The sequence below is a fragment of the Hemitrygon akajei genome, chromosome 22, assembly GCF_048418815.1.
Source record: "Hemitrygon akajei chromosome 22, sHemAka1.3, whole genome shotgun sequence".
Lineage (NCBI taxonomy): Eukaryota > Metazoa > Chordata > Chondrichthyes > Myliobatiformes > Dasyatidae > Hemitrygon > Hemitrygon akajei.
This window is the reverse complement of record NC_133145.1, coordinates 55,409,179-55,434,416: the sequence shown is the minus strand read 5'-3', so window position 1 is coordinate 55,434,416 and position 25,238 is coordinate 55,409,179. Positions and strand designations below refer to the sequence as shown.

General features: G+C 42.3%; 1 protein-coding gene across 3 annotated transcripts in view; it reads right to left on the bottom strand.

Annotated features, from left to right (window-relative positions):
• LOC140714750 (endonuclease V-like) overlaps positions 1-25,238 on the bottom strand; it is a 268,236-nt gene that overhangs the window by 141,835 nt on the left and 101,163 nt on the right. For all 3 annotated transcript variants that reach the window (XM_073026281.1, XM_073026280.1, XM_073026283.1), the window contains exon 8: positions 11,075-11,163. In XM_073026281.1, the coding sequence (XP_072882382.1) occupies positions 11,113-11,163 (51 nt within the window). In that variant the 3' untranslated portion in view covers positions 11,075-11,112. The remainder of the gene's footprint in view (positions 1-11,074; positions 11,164-25,238) is intronic.

Genomic DNA, 25,238 nt, shown 5'->3' with positions numbered 1-25,238 from the left:
GTTAAATTAAAAATAGAGCAAAAACAGAAATAATAAAAAAGTGAGATAGTGTTCATGGGTTCCGTGTCCATTTAGACATTATATGGCAGAGGGGAAGAAGCTGTTTCTGAATCACTGAGTATGCGCCTTTACCTCCTTCCTGACATTAACAATGGGAAGAGGGCATGTCCTAGGTGATGGGGGTCCTTAATAATGGACCTTGCCTTTCTGAGGCACAGCTCCTTGAAGATGTCTTGGATACTACAGAGGCTAATACCCATGACGGGACTGACTAATTTTACAACTTTCTGTTTTGGATCTTTGCAGTAGCCCCCAGACAGTGATGCAGCCCACAGTATATCTACAGAAGTTTTTGAGTGTTTTAGTTGACAAACCAAATCTCTTCAAAATCCTAATGAAATATGGCTGTGGGCTTGCCTTCTTTCTAACTGCATTGATATGTTGGGACCAGGTTAGATCTTCAGAGATCTTGACACCCAGGAACTTGAAACTGCTCACTCTCTTCACTTCTGATCCCTCTATGAGGATTAGTTTGTGTTCCCTTGTCTTACCTTTCCTGAAGTCCACAATAAGCTCTTTCGTTTTACTAACATTGAGTGCAAAGTTGTTGCTGCGACACCACTCAACTAGCTGGTACACCCTCTCCTTTCCATCTGAGGTTCTACCAACAATGGTTGTTTCATCAGCAAATTTATAGATGGTATTTGAGCTATGTCTAGCCACACAGTCATGGTTATGGAAGGAGTAGAACAGTGGGCTAAGCACAAACTCCTGAGGTGCACCAGTGTTGATTGTCAGTGAGGAGGAGATATTATCACCAATCCACACAGATTGTGATCTTCTGGTCAGGAAGTCGACAATCCAATTGCAGAGGGAGGTACAGAGGTCAGGTTCTGTAGCTTATTAATTAGAACTGTGGGAATAATGGTGTTAAATGCTGAGCTCTAGTCAATGAACGACACCCTGACCTCTGTGTTTGCATTGTCCAGGTGGCCATGTGAAGAGCCACTGAGATTGCATTTACTATAGACCTATCGTGCCATAGGTAAATTGTAGTGGGTCCAGTTCCTTTCTGAGGCAGGAGTTCATTCTAGCCATGAGCAACCTCTCAAAGCATTTCATCACTGTAGATGCTAGTGCTACTGGATGATATTCATTAAGGCAGCTTTTACTACACTTCTTACACACTGGTATAATTGTTGCCTTTTTGAAGCACATGGGGACTTCCAACCATAGCAGTAAGAGGTTGAATTCCTGCCTGTTGGTTGGCACAATTTCTCAGCACCTTACCAGTACTCCATTGGGTCCTACTGGCTTGCGAGGGTTCACCTTCCTTAAAGACAGCCTAACATTGGCCTCTGAGACAGAGATCATAGGGTCATCAGGAGCAGCAGGGATCTTCAAAGCTGTAGATATATTCTCCTTTTCAAAGGAGGCATAGAAGGCGTTGAGCTCATCTGGTAGTGAAGCATCGCTGCCATTCACGATATTAGGATTCACTTTGTAGGAAGTAATGTCCTGCAAATCCTGTCAGAGTTGATGTGCATCCGATGTTTCCTCCAACCTCACTCAGAATTATCTCCCTTGAAATAGCCCTCCACAAGTCATACCTGGTCTTCTTGTATAGACCTGGTTCACCAGACTTAAGCCACAGATCTAGCCCTCAGCAAATGATGTACCTCCTAGTTCATCCATGGCTTTTGGTTTGGGAATATACAGCAAGTTTTCATAGGCACACAATCATCCACTCAGGTTTTGATTTGATCTCTATGAACAGTATACAAGACAAGCTTCTCACTGAATCTTAATGCATGTGACAATAGTAAACCAGTTCTAATTCCAACTCCAAATCAATCTTTAGTGGAAACTTCCTCTAACAGATTCTTTCAGTTGACAGTCTACCATCTTGTAATAGTCTAACTTTTGACATACTGGTGTAAATTAATATCCCTTTACAACAGCATACAATGCCAGTTCTGTACATATTCGAATGATAAAATGTAAATAATTTTCAAGTTATGACAAAGCAATTGATGACACATTCCAAACTTTTCCATATTTATTCTTCAATATGATTTGAAGAATCTTTTATTTAATGAGCTCTGAAGGAAGACCGATTTGCATGCTTTCAAATGCAAGGGTAATTCAATATGTTGATATTACAGCAGCACATCAGCCTATACTTAGATCCCAACAGAAGAACAAACAGCAATGGAACAGTGCCAACTTCACTGATCAGAGATTTTAGTCTTATATCAAGCCTCTTAAAAAAAAAACCATTGAATATCAGCAAAGGAACCCATTCAGCCCATCGAATCTATAAAAGCTCTTTCAAATTAGTCATGCTCCTACGTCCTTTCCTTGCAACGTTTTCTCTGCAAATATATACTCAGTGGCCACTTTATTAAGTACACCTGTACACCTGCCTATTAATGCAAATACCTGGCTACAACTCAATGCATAAAAGCATGCAGACATGATCAAGAGTTTCAGCTGTTGTTCAGACCAAACATTAGAATGGGGAAGAAATGTGATCTAAGTGACTTTGACCGGGAATGATTGCTGATGCCAGAGAGGGTGGTTTGAATATCTCAGAAACTGCTGATCTCCTGGGATTTTCACACGCAGCAGTCTCCAGAGCAGGGGTTTCCAACCTGGGGTTCATGAACCCCTCAGTTAATGGTCAGGCTCATGGGCATAAAAAAGATTGAGAACCCCTGCTCTAGAGTTTAGAGAGAATGGAACAAAAAACAAAACAAAAACACTGCATGGGAGTTCTGTGGGTGAAAATGCCTTGTTAATGAGAGAGGTCAGAGGAGAATGGCCAGATGGTTCACACTGACAGGAAGGCGACTGTAATTCAAATAACCATATGCTACAACAGTGGTGTGCAGGAGCATCTTTGTATGCACAACATGTTGAACCTTGAAGAGGATAGGTTTTTGCAGCTGAAGACGACTAACATACACTCAGTGGCCACTTTTTTAGGTAGGGAAGGTACCTCGTAAAGCAGCCACTGAGTGTACACCTTTTGAAGACCACTATTAAATCTGTATCTGTAAAGCAATGTATTCCAAATCCCAGCTACTCAATGCAATGTAAGAACAAGAATATTTTTCTTTGTGTCACTGTTTATCTTGCCAACCATCTGTCCCTTTGGGTTACTGACCTTTCAGTGCTTCGAAAGAACTTCTCCATATTTAATCTACACTACAGGATTTGCAACACCTCTGTCATATCCCTCAGCCCTTCTCAGTTCTAAGAAAGCTTTGAACTAAGTAACTGTAATTCCTCCTCCTTAAACTACTCTGGTAAATCTACTGTGGTCTTGCCAAAGTCTTCAAATCCTTCCTGAAGTGTGGCACTCAGAGCCCGACAAAATACTCCAGATTGAAGGCTTTTTTTAAGACAGCATAAACCCTCTGTCTTTTGCACTCTGTGTAGGCCTCCGTTAGTCTCGATAGACCATGGATTTGCGCCTTGCAAAGTTTTCCAGGGTGCAAGCCTGGGCCAGGTTTTTTTTGTGGAAGACCGGCAGGTGCCCAAGCTGCAAGTCTCCCCTCCCCACGCAACCGATGTTGTAATATATATTCTTAATTATATGATACAGGGGGAGAAAGGTAAAAATTTTAGAAATATTAATCGAGAGTAGTGATATTATTTTTTTTTCTCTTATATATACTTTTTTATGTTATGGGGGAGCTGGGGGAACTTCGGATCAATTGCTACGGGATTCACGTGTGTAATCATGGCGATTGCCATGACCCGTACAACGGAGGGGGGTAATGTTGTGTTTTTTTTTATTCACAACATTAGTGGGGGGTATTTTGTTATTTTTTTCTTTATAATCTACTTTTCTTTAATCTTTCTTTCTTTGCCTGGGCAATCGGGGGGTGGGGAGACACATAGCAACATGGAGAATTTTAAAAAGATTCCCCAAGGTACTACGAAAGTTGAAAAGTTAGGTATTACTGTAGACTGTTAAAACTCCAGGTTAAAAATAATGACTAATTTACTGAATTTTTAAAGTTTTAAAGTTAATGGGCTTAATGGACCACTACTGGTGTTAAAATTCTCCGTGTTGAATTTTGTACACATATTGTCCGTGTTGTATATTGTACACATTCCCTGATATTAAATGGAATTACTGAACTATTGACAACATTGACTTATGTAAATTCATCAATAAATTTAACACTACTGGTGTTAAAAGAAAAAGAATTTTAACATACATTAAGAAAATGAAAATAGATATAGCTTTTAGCTGCATTCCATTTGAAAAAATTACTTATAATTTAAGAGATAAATATGAAATATTTCTGAAAATTTGGCACCCTTATTTACAAAAGATAGGATTAAATACATAGGTGCTCCGAAGATAAAATTATTGGTTATTTGGGGAAATAAATAAATATATATACTAAAGCTATTATGAACTCCATGGAGCATGTGGGGATCTTCCGATATCCAGGCATTCTTTCTTGCTTTCTTTCTTTTTTCCTCTTTTTTTCTCTTTCTACAGGGATATGTTAGGGGGGAGGGGTTAAGGGGAGGGGGGAAGGGTTGATAATTTTTTTTCCTTCTGTAACCATTTGAAAATTCAATAAAAAAAATTATTTAAAAAAAAGACAGGTGATCCCTGCCATTGTCAATACTCTTCAGAGATTGTTGATGCTTGCTGCTGCTTATGCATGGGAGGGGGGAGGTTTTAACATTTTTTACTGTATTTCTTTGGAGCACTCATCTGTTTTCATGGATGTCCGCAAAGAGCAAGAATTTCTGGCTGTATATTGTACACATTCCCTGATATTAAATGGAACTACTGAACTATTGACAACATTGACTTATGTAAATTCATCAATAAATATTAATTAAATTAACTCAAGACCAAATGCCTTTTTAGTGAAGGCTGGTGAATGCTTTCAGGGTTGAGGCCTGTGGTATGGTGTGCAGGTGTACTGGGTGTATTCTGCAGCTACACAGAAGTTCTGCACGGAAGCACCTTTTAGTGATCTGCTCCTTATTTTTCTGCATCAGAACTACTGAATTCAACTGTTTCAATTAACCCAGAACTTATTGGCCAGTTTTGTTGTAAGATTCTCCACCTGTAACATTCTCTCAGTTTTTCGCTCTCCATGGACGCTGCATGATCTGCTGAGTATTCAAGCATTCTCATTTATTTTAGCAATTGCAGTATTCTGCATCCCCTAGTCCCAAATTAACATTGCTGTTTCCCTCTGTACTGACTCCTGTCTCTCCCTCTACGCTCCATCACACTTGTTAGTTCTGATCAAAGGGACAGAACCAAAAGCAACCGTGTCACCTGACCAGCCTGGGTGTCCATCCTATAACAGACACCCCTGCTTCCTTTGTCTGCAACTTTCCAACTTCTGTTTCCTCGCTTTTCCAATTCTCACAGACACTCACTTACCTGAAATGGTAATTCTATTTTATATTTCCCCTTCACAGATGCTGCCTGACCGCTGAGTATTTTAAGTTCTGAGTATGCCAAGCCTGAACCTGAAGGAAGTGCAGGGTGTTGGGAAAGTGCGGGGAGATCCAGTCAAAGCCAAGATCACAAAATGCATGATCTTGTGAATGAGAGTAAACACAATGGGACACAAGGAAGAGATAATCATTAACACAGAGGTATCGCAGCTTTGACAGAAACCAGTTCTCATCGTCCAGTTGTTAAGTGTTAGACCCAGCTGGTTCGCTGTTCCTTTTTGTTCCATGCTATTGTGTTTGGTCACGATTAATTAAGGAAACCATTCCAGCATTAAATAGAATTATGGAAGGTCTCTCCAGTTGAGTTGAAAAGTAAATACTTGGGTATTATTCAGTATTTGATGCTGTCAAAGAAAGGGAGACATTATTGCTGGATTGAAAAAGAGGAAAGTGGAATAGTTTTCATTTTATTTATTAATTATTTATTGAGATACAGTGAGGAGTAGGCCCTCTCAGCCCTTCGAGCCGTGCTGCCCACCAACACCTGATTTAACCCTAGCCTTATCAGGGGATGATTTACAATGACCAATTAACCTACCAACCAATACATCTATGGACTCCCATACGGTCATGGGGAGAACATACAAATTCCTTACAGAGAGCAGTGAGAATGGAATCACCAGACAGAAATGCTGACAAATAATTCAGACACTTACACAACAATTTGTGTGGGATAGACTTCCGAAGGGTATGGGTCAAAAATAGGCAAATAGCATTAGCTTAGATGGACAACTTGGTTGGCACAGACAAGTTGGGCTGAAGGTCCTGTTGCCGTATTGTATTACACCTTAACTCTACGTGGCCAACATCAGCTCCTATTTCGTGTATTCTTAAAATGAAAAGAGAAGTAGGCAGCAGAGAGCTTGGGGGTGGTTGGAAACAGAAACTATTGTGCTGGGATTACAATGACCAGATGAGCTCCAAGTTAATATGTCCTTGTGCCTCCGCTGCTTATAACCTTCACAAACTGCTCACAAACAATATCCAGCACTAGCAGCTACTCTGCATTGTATGAAAGGACAAAACACACCATAAAGGATGCAACAAGAATCCTCTAGCGAGTTCTACAATCACTCTTCATATCAGAGATATTCTTTTTGTTATTGGATTGAATCTCTTATTTTGTTTATTTCATACTTTTCCCCATATAGTGCCAGCAGTGTGTGTTCCACACGTGGGTGGTTTAATGTTGGTGATTTCTCTTTTCCTGTCATCGATGCAACCAACATATTGATCCACTGGGTATCTATGATTTCATTATGATAGTAGTCTGAGATTATTGGCTAAAATAGCTGAATTGTTCATTTTAATTTTTTTAACCATTTTTATATATTTAATAAATTCTTTTAAAGTAACTTCTATACATTTATTTTCCCTTCCTGTTTTGAGTATGTTTTATTTTCTCTTTTTTTTCAAAGATTCAAACTATACTTATTATCAAAGTATGCATGCAGTAACCTCCAAGAGAACCACAACCTTGTTGTTGGTTTGGTGCACGCCTCGATGATCTGGTGAACTATGCCGGCTGGAGTCAGGGCGTTATGCTTTAGCTCTTGTTAGAGTCACCCATGCCAAACAGGTCAAAGGGTAGAGGCCGAACTAAGAATGGTCCATCGGTCCTCCAGGTTTAGGCGTTCAGCTCAGGGCTAACAACCCAGACCGATCAAACAAAATTGTGAGGGAAAACAGCAGTGAAGAATCCTTCTACACCTGAGTGCAACGCTATCCCTGAGTCTCCACCTGGAACCTGTCTGATTGACAGTCGTGAAAACCGAGAGGAAGCTACTGACGCTATGAACATCGGCAGGGATGGAGGACCTCAATGCCGTCCTAAATGCCAGTGACGTAATGGACAGTAATTATTATTAGTGTTTGCAGTATGCAACCCTGAGTTTCATCTTCCTGAACCTAAAGGAAATTAAATTCTTTTCTTTTTGAAATTCTATCCAGCTGCAAGGTCTAACACGACCATAAGCTATAGGAGCAGATTTAGGCCAATCAGCCCTGTCCGCCATTCGATCATGGCTGATTTATTATCTTGCCTTCTCCCTGTACCCTTCGACAGCCATAAGACATACACTCAGTGGCCACTTTATTAGGGTCAGGAGGTCCCTAATAAAGTGGTCCATGAACGTATTTTGTGGCAGTGGAGAACACTGAAATATTCACCCAGTATTATTTGTTTTAGCTTCACTCTCATTGAGTGGATACCTGTGGTAATGTCAGCATTCACGGCCCATCTCTGAACCAAGTCTGGAGCTTTGGATACTCATCCAGATGCTTTTGAATCACTGTGCAGTTTAGCAGTTAGCCTAACACTGTTGTAGTGCCAGCGATCAGCGATTGGGATTGCATTCCAGTAGGAATTTTGACGCTCTCCTCATGACCATGTGGGTTTCCTCTGGGTTCTCCACATTCCTCCCACATGCCAAAGACGTACGGGCTAGGTCTGGTGATTTTCTACGTTGGCGCTAGAAGTATGATGTCACAAGGGCTGGCCTGGCGTACCTTCGGGCTTTGTTGGCCATTGACGCAAATGATGCATTTCACTGTATGTTTCAATGTTTTGATGTTCGTTCATTTTGTGCCATGTTGTATGACGTAGTTGATCAGGATCTTTTCATGATCATGATTGTTACTGGAAAATTTTTCGAAAGAAATAGTTTGCCATTGCCTTCTTCTGGGCAGTGTCTTTACAAGACAGGTGACCCCTGGCACTATCAATACTCTTCAGAGATTGTCTGCCTGGTGTCAGTGGTCACCTAACCAGGACTTGTGATATGCACCAGCTGCTCATACGACCGTCCACCGCCTGCTCCCATGGCTTCATGTAACCCTGAACAGGGAGAGTGGGGGCTAAGCTAGGCTACACCTTGCCCAAGATTGACCTGCAGATCAGCGGAGTGAAGGAGTGCCTTACATCTCCTTTGGTAGAGGTGTATCTCCACCCTGTCACCCAATGTACATGTGGCAAATAAAGCTAATCTTTAATAGGACGGATAGCCACTTTGAAGTATTGCAGTTCACTTGCATCATTGTTAGAGAAATGCAGGATTCCAATCCAGAGAAGTGAAAAGGGCCAGAGATAGACTGGATGCTCACAGTAGTTAGAGAGATTTAAAAAGAACCTGAGGGGCAACTTTTTCACCCAGAAGGTGGTACGCATTTCAAACCAAATGCCAAAGGAAGTAGTAGAAGCAGGTACAATGGAATCATTTAAGATATTTGGACGAGGGCATGGATAAGAAAGATTTGGATGGAAATGAGCTAAACATGGGCAGATGTGCGTCTTGATTGGTATGAATGAGTTGGGCTGTAGTACTCTGTGATAGTGAAGGAACACAAAGTATATATTCGGTGTCCGCTTTATTAGGTACCTGCTGTACCTAATAAGGTGGGCACTGAGTGTACGTTTGTGATGATCTGCTGCTGTAGCCCATCCACTTCAAATTTCAATGTGTTGTGCATATAGAGATGCTCTTCTGCACACCACTGCTGAGTGCGCGATTACTTGAGTTACTGTCGCCTTCCTGTCAGCTTGAACCAGTCTGGCCATTCTCCTCTGACCTCTCTCATTAACAAGGCATTTTCGCTCACAGAACCGCCACTCGATGGGTGTTTTTTTGTTTCTTGCACCATTCTCTATAAACTCTAGAGACTGTTGTTGAAGAAGATCTCAAGAAATCAGCAGTTTCTGAGAAACTCAAACCACCCCATCTGGCACCAACAATTATTCCACAGTCTTTGCTCGTCATGGACTTGTACCTTACTGTCTGCCTGCACTGCACTTTCTTTGTAACACTTTATTCTGCTATTGCTTTGTATACAAGTTGGCTACATCGAAGTTAGCCCCTCAGTTGATATCTCACAGACAGTGCCCCCTACTCCAAATATCACGATTTAGATTCAGATTTATTTATCACATGTACATTGAAACATACAGTGAAATGTGTTGTTTGCGTTAACAACCAGCACAACCTAAGGATGCGCTGATGCAGTTGGTGAGTAGGAGGACTGTGTATGTGCCCAGGAGGGAGGGAGTTTTGCTGTTCCCATTTTGTTGCTTGCTGTGTTCGTTTTGTTGTGTTCTGTGTTGTTCGGCTGAGTGTGGTGGGCACACTACGTTGGCGCTGGAATGTGTGGTGATGCTTGGGCTGCCCCCAGCACATCGTCGGGCGTATTGTACAAATAAACTTGAGACTAGAGATTATCTTTACTTATCACATGTACATTGAAACATACAGTGAAAAGCATTGTTGCAATGCGATGTGCTGAGGTGTCGTCATTCTTCCAGTGCCAACACAGCATGCCCGCCACTCACCAACCTTAACCGTACATCTTTGGAATGTGGGAGAAAACCAGAACACCTGGAGGAAATCCACATGGTCACACGGAGAGCCCCTTTCCTTCCTCTGAATCGTGATCTTGACTGACACGCACAGCAGTCCAACCTCAGGAAAGGCAGCCTCAAGGCCTCCAGCCTCCAGTAGGCTCACAGTTGCAGCAACAGCCCCACAATGATTAAAATAAGCTTAATAAACTTATTAAAGTTATTATTTTTAATGTTTAAAAGTTTCATTATTTTTTATAAATAATAAAAAAAATTACTTGCTTACTTTTATTGTTTCTTTGATTTGTTTTTTCCCTGCAGGGTGTTAGACAGCATTTTTTAATGGGTTCTATTGGGTTTCTTTATTTTGTGGCTGCCTGTACGGAAATGAATCTCAAGGTTGTATATAGTATACGTACTTAGATAATAAATGCACTTTGACCTCGGAACCTCTTTAATCAGCCTCGCTGGCTTGATGCTCGTAGCTCTTGCAGTTCACAATAACCTGAGCTGGCCCACAGTTGACTGGTCTTTCTTTTCTGCAGGCTTTCCCTTGGCCGACGCACGTTGCAGTTTGTCTGAGGTTTGACAATTATCCCACCCCACCATTTCAGTTCCACCTGCTTTCCTCCTACTGCCCACTCCCTCTCTTTCACACCTCCCTCCCAAACTCCTTCCTTCCCACTGAGCTCCCAAACGTCACCATGGGCGAAACTGTTTGTTTGTTTGTTCAGTTTTGTTTGGAGATGTAGCATGGAACAGACTCTTCCTGCCCAACGAGCCACACTACCCAGCAACCCATCTGTTTAACCCTAGCCTAACCGCAGGACAATTTACAATGACTAGTGAACCTACTAACCGGTACATCTTTGGAATGTGGGAGGAAGCCCAGGTCCCATGCGTTTCAAGAGGAGGATGTGTAAACACCTTACTGACGGTGTCGGAATTGAACTCCAGACTCCAATGCCCCGAGCTGTAATAGCGTTGTGCTAACCGCTATGCTCCTGTGGCAGTGTAAGTAAACTGTACAAGTATTGATAGAGTTGCTATCACTTTAAAGCACTTTAACTAATTGTATTAATTCATCCTTTTCCTGCTGACTGCATCATAATCCAGTGCTTTCTGCAGCATTACACATGGTTAACCTCACTTGCTCACATAATGCGATGATGGCAGTCCATTCTGGGACCAGATTTCAATGTAAATCCCACCAGTCACTCATCATGTCGGACCTACCTTGCAAGATTAACGTCTGACCACTGTGTATCCGACTGTCAGGATGCGTTAACATTTTTACGGATATATTCTCTGGACCTTATGTCAGCCTGAAATGGAAACAAGAAGAGTTGTGAGCACCCGAGAGACACTGAGGCTGGTGATATGAAGGTCGTTATTTATCGTGATAAGCAGGCATTCTCCTGGAAACCCTCTCTGCAAAGTCCCACAATGCCAATATATCAGATTTTAATACCGCGAAGATCAGAGGGAACAGCAGGTGATTCAATACAATTTCAATCGGTACAATGACATCGTTTGCTCCAACATTTTGGGTTGACAATGCTTCCTTTCAGTAATGTGTCTACAGTGGGGTGACGTTTCTGAACGTTCAAACATCTTTGCTGGGACAAAGTAATTCATGCAGACGTCCATTTGCAATGGAGATGAGGAGGAATTTCTTTCACCAGAGGCTGGTGTATCTGTGGAATTTGTTGCCACAGGTGGTTGTGGAGACCAGGTTATTTAAGGCAGAGGTTAACAGATTCCTGACTGGTTAGGGCACAAGAGGTTACAGGAGAATGGAGTTGACAGGGAAATGGATGAGCCATGACAAAATAGCAGAGCAGACTCCATGGGCCAAATTGCCTAATTCTGCTCTTACGTCAGGCCACAGCTGGAGTACTGTCAACACTTTTGGGACCCATATCTCAGAAAGGATGTGTTGCTATCACAATAGTGCAATTTAACTTCACCCATAATTGCCTGGTTTGATGCTGACCAATTAGTATAACCCCACTGTCTTGCATTTCGCTGATGCAGATGGGAATGTCTCATGTCACTTCACTTTGCACCACACATCTCCGGAGCAGTCCCCTGCTGAGGGGCAGCAGCTTCTGCTCTGTAGACAGTGCTGTTTGTTTGCAAAGCAGTCCTTTTCACTTCAAACGGATTACTGCTTGCAATTTACATTAAGAACTGAAAACTGGTTCTTGTTTCAAAGATTCAAAGGTTCATTTATTATCAAAGTACACAACTCTGAAATGCTTCTTCTCCAGATAGCCACAAAACCAATGGCAGCACGGTCATCAACCACCCCCCCCCCCACCCATCCCAAATCCCTCCTCCCTGCACAAAAAAACAAACAAAAAACGGAACAGGCCTATTGACCTCCATATCCCCCTCCCCCGCAAACAAAAATTGAGAAAGATCCGGGGAAGAACATACAATATAAAAAAAACTATAAGACTGAGAAAAAAAGCTATAGTCCAATTCAATATCCAAAATGCAAAAAACCCTGGGTAACATTCTCCGGGCATAGCGGCAGGCCTTTCCCTCTCTGATAGCAGAGCGATTCCCCAGCAATAAAATGGCAGTCTCTCCTCTCCGGCAGCAGAGCGATTCCCCAGCGATAAAATGGCAGTCTCTCCTCTCTGACAGCAGAGCGATTCCCCAGCAATAAAATGGCAGTCTCTCCTCTCCGGCAGCAGAGTGATTCCCCAGCGATAAAATGGCAGTCTCTCCTCTCTGACAGCAGAGCGATCACCCAGCGATAAAATGGCAGTCTCCCCTCTCTGACAGCAGAGCGATTCCCCAGCGATAAAATGGCAGTCTCCCCTCTCTGACAGCAGAGCGATTCCCCAGCGATAAAATGGCAGTCTCCCCTCTCTGACAGCAGAGCGATTCCCCAGCGATAAAATGGCAGTCTCTCCTCTCTGACAGCAGAGCGATTCCCCAGCGATAAAATGGCAGTCTCTCCTCTCTGACAGCAGAGCGATTCCCCAGCGATAAAATGGCAGTCTCTCCTCTCCGGCAGCAGAGCGATTCCCCAGCGATAAAATGGCAGTCTCTCCTCTCTGACAGCAGAGCGATTCCCCAGCGATAAAATGGCAGTCTCTCCTCTCTGACAGCAGAGCGATTCCCCAGCGATAAAATGGCAGTCTCTCCTCTCTGACAGCAGAGCGATCACCCAGCGATAAAATGGCAGTCTCTCCTCTCCGGCAGCAGAGCGATTCCCCAGCAATAAAATGGCAGTCTCTCCTCTCTGACAGCAGAGCGATCACCCAGCAATAAAATGGCAGTCTCTCCTCTCTGACAGCAGAGCGATTCCCCAGCAATAAAATGGCAGTCTCTCCTCTCTGACAGCAGAGCGATCACCCAGCGATAAAATGGCAGTCTCTCCTCTCTGACAGCAGAGCGATCACCCAGCGATAAAATGGCAGTCTCTCCTCTCTGACAGCAGAGCGATTCCCCAGCGATAAAATGGCAGTCTCCCCTCTCTGACAGCAGAGCGATTCCCCAGCGATAAAATGGCAGTCTCTCCTCTCTGACAGCAGAGCGATTCCCCAGCAATAAAATGGCAGTCTCTCCTCTCTGACAGCAGAGCGATCACCCAGCGATAAAATGGCAGTCTCTCCTCTCTGACAGCAGAGCGATCACCCAGCGATAAAATGGCAGTCTCCCCTCTCTGACAGCAGAGCGATTCCCCAGCGATAAAATGGCAGTCTCCCCTCTCTGACAGCAGAGCGATTCCCCAGCGATAAAATGGCAGTCTCCCCTCTCTGACAGCAGAGCGATTCCCCAGCGATAAAATGGCAGTCTCCCCTCTCTGACAGCAGAGCGATTCCCCAGCGATAAAATGGCAGTCTCTCCTCTCTGACAGCAGAGCGATTCCCCAGCGATAAAATGGCAGGCAACCTGTAATCACCTTCTGCATTTGCCTCAATGTTTCAATCTCTCTCGTCGCTTTAATCAGCGAAATGGAGTCGAACATCAGCTTCACCCCACAGCCTTCTCGCCATGAGGTTCCCACACGCTGCCTCTGCCTCCCGGAATCCTCTCAGAGACTGCACAGCAAACCGCAAATCAGAGGCACCAACTGTTCCAGAATCAAATTCAAGATGAAAAACAAACATAAAAACCATAAAAGAAGTGAAATATATGGCTTCATGATCTATTCAGAAGATGTCGACTGAAGGAGTGTTTACGCAGGCGCCAGCTTTTGAATTAATATCTGCTATATTCATATAATTCCATCGCTGCAGAATATTGCCTAACAAGTGACTGAACCCAATGCCTAGGCGACAATTTGAGCACCAGGCCAGATTGAGAAGGTCAGGGTGTTAGGGCCCGAGATGTGGGTCAGGTCAGTTCAGCACACTGTTCCACTCGGCACTGAACTAAGGATCTATGGACAGACTCTGAGGACTTCAGTTCAGAACAATATTTGCTTGCATTTATCTTTTGCGCGATTTGTTTTTCTCCCACTGTACAGTGGGTGCTTGACGGTCTTTTTTTAAAATAGGTTCTATTAGGTTTCTTTGCTTTGAGGCTGCCTGTAAGAAGACAAATCTCAAGGTTGTATAAGTACACAAATTTTGATAACAAATGTACTTTGAACTTCTGTCTGTAAGCATGGGCTTCTCTCAGGTGCTCTGTCGTGCCCCACATTCCAGAATCATAGGGGTTAGGGATAGGGTGATGTGAGCATGCTATGTTGGCACTTGTAGGCTGTCCCCAACACATCCTTGGACTGTTTTGGTCTTTGATGCAAATGATACTTTTCACAGAATGTTTCAATGTACGTGTAACAAATGAAGCTAATCTTTATCACTCTGCTGACACATAGATTCTCAGATGGCCCTTTTATGTCATCATCATCATTATGTGCCGTGTCATATCACGTGGGCAATTATGGTCTCCGTCACCATGATGTTCTTTGCAAATTTTTCTACAGAAGCGGTTTACAATAATCCAAGTGTGGGCTAAACAGTTTTTTTTAGAGCTGCCACGTCATCACTGTGTGCCGTGTCGTACATCGTAAGTGATCATGGTCTTTCCATGACCATGACTGTTCTTGGCAAATTTTCTACAGAAGTGGATTGCCATTGCCTTCTTCTGGGCAGTGTTTTATAAGACGGATGACCCCAGCCATTATCAATACTCTTCAGAGATTGTCTGCCTGGTGTCAGTGGTCGCATAACCAGGACTTGGGATATGCACCAGCTGCTCACACAACCATCCACCACCTGCTCTCTTGGCTTCACATGACTAAGCAGGTGCTACACTTTGCTTTTTATGTACTGCAGATAAAATGGTGTTTCAACCAATGCATCTGTAATTCTGGTTACAACTGGAGTTACAGTGGTGCACTTGTTACCATGAAAACAGTTAAAGGAAAAGGTTTGTTCACGTGTGCTGTTTAACTCTGTTCCCCACCCACCAACTCTGCACCAAAATGATCAGGTAGTGTCCATCCAAAGGTGATTTAGCTCTGAGATGTTGAACAACATGTTTTGATTTCTTTGGAGTACTGAAGGCTGAGGGGAGACCTGCGAGAAGTATATAAAACTATGAGAGGCATAGATAGGGTCTCTGTCCCAGGGTAGATGTGTCAGATACTTGACGGCACAGTTTTAAGGTGAGAGGGGTCAGTTTAAAGGAGGTGTGCAGGATAAGGTTTTTTTTTACACAGAGAGTAGTGGTGTCTGGAAAAGGCTGTTCAGAGAGGTGGTGGGAGCAAGTAAGATAGTGGAACCGACGAGGCATTGAGGCAGATCCATGAATATCAAAAGGAGTGGAGGATATGGATCATGTATAGGCAGATAAGATTAGTTTCACATGGCATCATATTTGTTGTGACTGTGAATGAAGTCACCAAAGAGATGCAGCTGGTAGAATTAAATGTCTTTATTTGGGACACACATGGGCTGACAACCTTTGGAGTCACTAGAGAGAGCGGCTCCCTGATCCAACATTAAAGTGCATTTTTATGTGTTAAAGGATAAAGGTAACAGGACAATTTCTATAGCTTCTAATGCCCTCATAATGCTCCTTTCGAGTTCCTGGGTCTTCTGACCAACATACTCAAAATGAATATTAATTACTGTCATCTCTGAGTCATATTCATGCAATGGGTGTTGATTGCATTCATGCATATGCATACATATTTCAGTCATTAGGTGTTTCCTGGTCTACAATTTAATCCAAAATGCAGCTTCAGGACAACCATTGTTCCCAGCTGCATTTTAAATTCAATCTACATTCTATATTCAGATTTGAAGGTTGGTTACTGTTGAAATTAATATTTTCTATATAGCCTAACTCCAGAATATGCCCTAACAATAATCAGAACAGACACTGTGGGCCAAAGGGCTTGCTCCTGAAACACACATCTCCCCTAAACTGTGTTATATGGTTGTTTCACAGCACAATTTAGATTTTAAGCTCTAAAACACACAAGTTTAACGTAGAGCCTGAAGACACACACTCAATGTTTTAGGAACAGCTTCTTCCCGTAAGCCCATAAACCATAAGACATAGGAGCAGAATGAGGCCATTCAACCCATCAAGTCAGCTCTGCCACTACATCATAGCAACATGCTGCTGCCTCAAAACAACAAATTTCACAGCAATATGCCAGTGATAATAAACCTGATTCTGATCCAGACACTGCGTATAAAGGATTTGATCAAATTACTGTTGTACAGTGATCCAATTAAATGTAATCTTCTTACTTTTGGCACTATAATCATTCTGACTCTTTCTGACACACCAAGGTGACTAAATTAATTGAATGTCAAGCTTATAAAAACACAGCTTATAACTATTTTTACCATCTGTATTTATTTCATAGGCAGCTCAAGCTCTTTGTCTGTTCTAATTTTAGTGAAAAACTAGGTGTAAGCATGAGGTGAAGACAGCTTGAAAGGAAACCACTTGGCTGCATATTGCATGTTGATGACTGGGACCCTGCCAAATGCAGATTAAAAATCATTTAAACATGAAACAATTTTTGTTTGCAAAGAACATTAGTGGCATTGCTCAGCAGTACTGGATAATCAAGCCTTATTTTATAGTTCAGGAGTCACATCAAAAAATTTTTGCGGGTTTCTTTAAGAACGAAGCAAGCAGTGAATGAGAGTGTTGGAGGGTCACGGAGTATTGTGGGTGTTAGGGTGTATTCTGGAGCTAGAGTCTTTAGCAAATATTAACTCCAGCAACCAATTTTCAGACCTGAATATGGATTGTAGATTGAATTCAAAATGCAGCTCAGAACAGAACAGGAGACCAGGAGACACATAATTTAATTGATAAGTGTCTGCATATGCATGAATGCAATCAACATCTCTTTGCATGAACACAACTCAGGCTACATCCACACTAGACCGGATAATTTTGAAAATGCCGGTTTCGCTTAAAAATGATAGGCGTCCACACTATGTGTTTTTGAAAATATCTGTATCCACATTGAAATGGAGATTTTGGCGAATCTCCTCCTACTGGGCATGCGCAGGACACATCTACCAAAAATAAGCGACATGCTTGGTGTTGAATCTCGCCGTAAAAGTGCGCGTTTGTGTAGTTACAGACTAGAAAAACTTAAAACGACGGACAACTGTTGGCTCTCGCTCAGGAGAACTTAAAAGTAAAATAAAAACAAATACTGGAGTGTACAGAGGCAACCGACAGGGAGTTCATGGACAGATTGACCCGGCTGATGACGAACTTTGAAAAACTAACTAACTCTGTTGCATTAATAAAGCACCTTGTTAAACGTATAAATGTTTTAATCTCTGCATCAGTGTTATCTTGTATTTCCATACAATGTTACATTAGGCTGTTACACGTCTATTATCAGAGAAGTACTTGCCTAAATAGGTAAACCACCTTCATACGAGCAAGGACAGAAAACAGGGCAAAGTGAGTACAGTATACTTATTTATTCAGTAAGTTATGGGTCAAAGTATTTGGTGAGTACATTTCTAACTCTTCTGGCTTCAGTCTCGTTGCCATCTGTTCTGAAATTGTTAGGTTGCGTTCAAGAAAACAATGAAATAGCGCGCTGCCGTCTGATAGCGTTTTCAGATTTCTCCGGTTACCCCGTCCACACTGATCTGCCTGAGCAGCGTTTTCAAAAATACCCACCCTGGAAAGCGTTTCTGAAAAGCTCTGGTTTTGGGGGACGAAAATGCCGTTTTAGTGTGGACTGAGGGTAAAAACGAAGAGAAAAAGCTTCGGTTACGGATTTATCCGGTGTAGTGTGGACGTAGGCTCAATTGATAAGTGTCTGCATATGCATGAATGCAATCAACACCCCATTGCCTGAACGCAACTCAGAGACCACAGTAATTACCATTCATTTTGGGTGTGCTAGGGAAAGATGCAGGCATTTGAAAACTACGTGTAACCACTACGTGTAAGTGGTTTGAAAACTAAGTGTAAGAAGCATTATGAGGGCATTGTAACAATAAAAATTGTTCTCTTACCTTTGTTCTTTAATATATAAAGACGTGCTGAAATGTTGGGTCTCTGTCTCTCTCTCCCGTGACTCTGAAGGCTGTCAGCTTCTATGTGTGTCCTGAATAAAAGACTGTTTATCTCTACCAGCTGTGTCTCTCTGACGTTACAACAGTGGGCATTCTGCAAGAGTGTACTTATCGTGGAGTGATTGTAGAAAATGGAAGTCCATGACTCTAGACAGGTTCTGCTTCAGACGTAACACTAAATGCACAAAGGCTGCAGAGAGAATTAATCTTCTGATGGTCAATGCTAGTAGACATCAAACATGTCTTTTAATTTTAATATAATAGCCATAGGAGACATCTCAGAATAAGCCACGTTGTTTGCCAGTTAGCCAGGATATTAGTTATTGCCCACATAAGAATTACAGGCTGCTAGTTAGTGTGGGAGTGAATCAACGCAGTTCCAGTGTGCCTGCTTATAAAGCGTACGCCTCTTATGCCTTGTGAAAGTCTCAGGTTGGTGCGGGCATCCAACCAGATGACGAGTGGCTCCTTCATCATTTAGCAACAGTATAAAAGGCCCACGACATGTATCTGCATCAAATCCAGGAGATTCTGCAGGGTTTCTTCAGTACAAACTTCTAGAGATGCATACCCGACTGATGGCATCATGGCCTGGTGTGGAAACACCAATGCCCAAAAATGAAAAAGCCTACGAAAGGTGGTGGATACAGCCCAGTTCATCACAAGAAAAGCCTCTCCCTTCACTGTGCACTTCTACAAAAAGCGCTGCCAGAAGAAAGCAGCATCCATGATCAAGGACCCCCATCATCCAGGCCGTGCTCTCTTCTCACTACTACCATCAGGAATGAAGTACTGGAGCCTTAGCTAAACACAAGAGATTCAGCAGATGCTGGCATTTAAAATAGTACACATGGAGGATCTATGTCAGGCAGCATCTATGGAGAGGAATATACATTCGATGTTTTGTGCTGAGACCCTTCATTAAGACTGGAAAGGAAGGGGGAAGAAACCAGAAAATATTTAAAAGACATTTAGACAGGTACATGGACAGGAAAGGTTTAGAGAGATATGGGCCAAATGCAGGCAAGTGGGACTAGCTTAGGAGAAATTCTTGGTTGACAGAGGAAGTGGGTGGCAGGGCCTGTTTCCTTGCTGTGCGACTCTTGGACTCTACACCAGGATATTCTTGAGAAAAAAGACAACAGGACTTCCTTTTCTCCACAACTATGATCTTCTGTCTCTGTTTCCCTCCTCATTTATCCTTTACTTCCAAATAGTCAAGGAATTCGTGGACATCTAAGTCACAAAGAGCTTAGCCCATTTTTTCAGCTGATCTTCTCCTCCCCCCCCCCCCCACCCCCATGCCTAGCAATTCATAGCTTACTCTAACGGGACCCTCCTTGTACTGAACTTGTAACTCTCTTTAATTTTTCCTTCCATTTCCTCTCACACAAACAATGCTACGAGTGTACCTTTGTGTACCTTTAAACATGAGAAAGTCCGCAGAGGCTGGATATCTAAAGCAACACACACAAAACTCAGCAGGTGAGGCAGTACCTATGGAAGTGAATAAACAGTTGATGTTTCAGGCCCAGACCCTTCATCAGGACTGAAGAGGAAGGGGGAAGATGCCAGGGTAAAAAGGTAGAGGGAGGGGCAGGAGGTTAGCTGGAAGGTGATAGGTGAAGCCATGTGGGTGGGAAAGATAAAAGCTGAAGTAAACGGAATCCGATAGGAGAGGAGAGCGGACCATAAGAGAATGGAAAGGAGGAGGGAACCCAGGGGAGATAATAGGCAGGTGAGAAGAGGTAAAAGGCCAGAGCAGGAAAATAGAAGAAGATGGGAGAGGAAGGGAAATCTTTGTTAAGTTTCCACTCTGCCTGCATTACTACAAGAAAAACAAACCAACCTACTCCTCATAACTGCAACACTCTTCCCAGGCAACACCCTGGTGATTCTTCTCAGCACCCTGTTCACCGCCATCATGTCCAGTCTATTGGTGTGGCAACCAGAAATGGCTATCACTCTCAAACTGTGGCCTGATCAGTACTTCATAAAGTTACTATAACCTCCTTGTTTCTGTGATGGTCATTGAGGCAGCCGAGCCATTTCTCTGTGTGTTCCAATGTTTAATCTTTAAAATTTATTATATTCTATGCTCTGGAAGGTATCCCACATACCTTCTTACTAGCTTATCTACCCATACTGCTGCCTGCAGTTTAGCAAAACACTTTACAACACCAGCTTTAAGATCGGGGTTTGATTCTGCCTGTTCGTTGTAAGGAATTTGTACGTTCTCTTCGTGAGAACGTAGGTTTCCTCCGGTTGCTCTGCCTTCCTCCCACATTCCAAGCGTCCTAACGTGATAACGAGCTGGAAGCACAGCAACCCTTGCGGGCTGCTCAGTTCAACTCTCACTGATTTGACTTAATGCAAACGACACATTTCACTGCATGCTTTCACGTGCACATGACAAGTAAATCCAACCTTTCATCCTTGGACTTATCCCCTTGTTCCTCAAGACTGTTCAAGACCCTATGGTTCATTAAGCATGTTCTACCCTTATTAGTCCCCACCCCCCCAGCTGCATTATCTCAGACTTATCAGTATTAAATTCCATCTGTCTGCCCATCTTGCCAGCTGATTAATATCTCTGACTATCCCCCTCACTGCAGCAGTTCAAAAAGGCCATCATCAAAACCTTCACGGGGACAATTATAACGGCTTAAATGCTGGCTACAGCCAGATTGCATTAAATGATCACAGGATGCTCCCGGGTAATAATCCAGATGCTATTCTTGCAGATTTCTTAAATTCATTTTGTCCATTAGTCAGGAGAAACACAAAAATCCCTTGATATGGTAATGATACCTCCACAGCATTGCAATGAATAGCATTAAGAGGACATCAAAGTAATAAGAACAATTACCAAAAGCAGAGAGAAAGAGAGAGAGATATGAAGTAAGCCCTGTCATTCATAGGAGAGAACAATTTACCTTTAATAGTCACATTATGGGAGCTCACTTGCACGTCGGTGTGTCCACTAGTTCAGTATTCTTAACCCATGGACAGGCTAGAAACAATTCTCCTTAAGCATAAAGTGCACCCATTTCAAAGTTCAAAGTAAATTTGTTATCGAAGTACATACTTGCCACCATCTACATCCCTGAGATTTCATTTTCTTGTGGGCATTCACAGTAGGTACAAAGAAACACAATCAATCAAAAATTACACATAAAGATGGACAAACAACAAATATGCAAAAGAAGACAAACTGTGCAAATACAGAAAAAAAAACTAATAATAATAAATAAATAATGAGAACACGCGTTGTAGAGTCCTTGAAAGTGAGTCCATTAGTTGTGGAAATCAATTCAGTGTTGAGGTGAGTGATGTCATCCAGCTCATATTTTTGCTGTATTATATAATTACTGGTGGAAAAATAAAATTATAGTGCTCCTCAGAGTGGGAAAAAGACACTATTTATACTGTCACAAACACAATACGTTGCAATAAAACTGAATGAACAGTATTTTCCCATTACTGTAAAACATTTGCTTGCATTTTGTACTTTAAAGCAGAACCTATTCATGGAATAAATTTGCCAATGGTGAGATTTTTAGTCAATGTAAATGGTGAACATGCTGCAGTCAAAGACTTATATTTTTAGTCCAGATTTATAAAAAGAAATCAGTGTCTATTTTGATGCTCCTCTCAATCACATCCCCACTGCCTCTCCCTTGGCTGATTCACTTTTGTTTACTCTTAATGCTTCACATAGGAAATTGCTGCATCAAGTAGTTTCTGCAACTTGCACCAAAGCCGATCAAATACAGTTAATTGACTGCTTGGATTATCCCGAGGAGACGAAAGGGGTGTTGTATACTGTAATTCACTTTGTACATGAATTGAGCGAGGGGAGTTTGAAAGATTTATTTATTTTCTTGTCAATGGAAGATTCATTAAAGGCTCTATCCCAGATGATCTGACTTGGCAAAGGAGCTCTGAATGGAATGTAAGGGATTACACCCAGGGGAGGGTCGTTCAAAGGACATGGCAGGGAAATTTTTTTCCGACCCCCCCCCACCCACTAGACTACTTGCTTATGATGTAAAAGATGGCAACAGCTCTGGAGAAATGTGTACAGATTGTTCTCCTGCTCACCACCCACGTAAGTATGAAAGGCTCAGAGCCTATTCTTGGAACAGTATTGTCGTGCAGCACCCCCCTACCATTGCTCTACGAATCAGAATCAGATTCAGATTTATTATCACTGACTTAGATGATGTGAAATTTGTCCTGATGACGGATCTTGACCCAAAGCATTGACTCTATTCCTCTACACAGATGCCGCCCAACCTACTGAGTTCCTTCAGCATTTTGTGTGCTGCTCTGGAATTTCAGCATCTGAAGAATCACAATCAGGTTTAACATCACCGGCATACATTGTGAAATTTGTTGTCTTTGCAGCAGCAATACAATGCAATATATACTATATAAAAATGTAAAATACAGTAAATATATATATATATATATATTTGTAAATGATAAACATAAATACATAGCACAAAAGAAAGGAATAATGAGGTCGCTTTGGCCCAAACATTGACTGCTTACTCCTCTATGTAGCTAATGCCTGACTTGCTGAGTTCCTCCACCATTTTGTGAGTGCTTATAGACTAGGAATCTGGTGGTAAAGAAGCTGTTTATGAATTGTGGAGTGTAGATCTTCAGGGTCATATACCTCCTCCTTGATTATTCAATGTCTTAAGTGGCATGGCTTACCTAATGACATACATATACAAATATTGGATGGGGGATCAGAGTGACTTTACACTGACAAAACTATTCAGTATGTAGCACCTACAACAAGTTTGGTATTTTCTCTACCAATCTTACACCACTGACGTTTAGGGCAGCAATGAAGGTCCACCAACTCTCGTAGTGTTTGGAGCTTCCTTCATCACATCAGCAGCTTCCTCTCAGTCTTCACTACTGTCAGTCAAGCAAATCCCAGGTGGAAACTCAGGAATATTGTCATACTCAGATGTAGAAGGATTCTTCATTGCTGTTTCTGTAACAATTTTGTTTTACCAGTCGGAGTTGTTAGCCCTGAGCTGAACTCCTGAACCTGGAGGACAAGTGGACCACTTTTAATCTGACCTCTACCCCTTGACCTGTTTGGCATGGTTGACCCTACCAAGAGCCAAAGCATAAAACCCTGACTCCAGCAAGCATTGCTTTTCAGTTTCTTGAGGCACACAAGCCTCCAAACCATGCCAAAGTTGTAGTCCTCAAGACTCTAGCAAATTTCTACAGATGTATCATTGAGGGCTTTCTAACTGGTTATATCATCATCATCTTGTATGGAGAGGCCACTGCATACGATCGGAAAAAGCTGCAGAGGGTTGTAGGCTTAGCCAGCTCCATCATGAGCACAAGCCTCCCCAGCATTGAACCATCTTCAAAGGGTGATGTCTCAAAACAGCGGCATCCATCATTTAGGTGGCATCCATCATTCCCACCACCCAGGACATGCTTTCTTCTCATTATTACAATTAGAGAGGAGGTACAGAAACCTGAAGACACCTACATTTTAGGAACAGCTTCTTCCCCTCCATCATCAGATTTCTAAATGGACAATGAACCCTGGACACTACCTCACTATTTCTTATTGTAACTTAGATTCCATTCCAGTTCATTGGAACACATCGGGACCTTTACATTTTGGCCCAATTAAGCAGCTACCCCAAATAGCCGAAGTTTCATGGAAATAGTTTAAAATGTATAAGAAAAACACACTACTGTTTAACAGAGTAACAAATTAGAACACTATCAATAGTGGATACTACAGTACTATAAACTGTGCACTAGTTCCTCATAGTTAGTTATGGAAGAATTCATGCAGTGTGCACTGTCACATTCTTTTAATTGACTGTAAATGAACAAAATCAGTGCAGACACCTAGTGCAGGTAATGGACTGCCTTCATACAATTTCTTTTGATAGTTGCATCCCCCCAAATCTTCATTTTCATTTTTACATTCAAGATGATTTCATCCCCCAAATCTTCATTTTCATTTTAATATTCAAGATGATTGCCGATACCTTGTAGTTCCTAACTTGTTGAAGTTTCATTTTCATTCCCTGCTGTTTCTGGCATCTCCAAGCCTGAATGCTTGAAACTGCAGTGAGCAAAACAATTCTGATTTGTCTTACTGCTTACTTCTCAACAACTATCAGTGACAAAAATCACTGGGATTTGAACACATACACACAACTGATGCTATTTAAAACTGTTCGCTCTAAGCGCAGTGTAGTGCTTACGGCTGCACAAGTGCATGTGACTAACGCCGGTTACAAACTATTTATTTATTGTTTATTGAGATACAGTGTGGAATAGGCCCCTCTGGCCCTTCAAGCTACACCACCCAGCAACCCCCGATTTAACCCTAGTCTAATCATGGGACAAATTACAAACACTAATTCACCTACCAACTGGTAAGCCTTTGGACTGCTGGAGGAAACGGGGTACCCAGAGGAAATCCATGCAGTCATGGGGAGAACGTACAAACTCCTTACAGGCAGCAGTGGAAATTGAACCCAGGTCACCTGTGAGGAGTTGTGGTAACCACTACGCTCCTGTGCTGCCTTAGTCAGCAACAAACTGTTCGGCAACATTCTCCTGTTGCAATTAAGTGGCATAATATCTGTGAAGAATGTAAAAGCATTGAACGGTTTATCCTTGTAAATAATTATATTGTGAATAAAGTTTATTTTGTTATTTTAAAAATGTCCCAAATAAAGAAAGGGTATCCCAGATGTTTTCTCAATTAGTTTTTGTTCAAGGGTTGTCCCAGATAGGCGGCTGCCCCGAATAACCGATGGCCCAATGAACCAGAATTCACTGCACTTTAT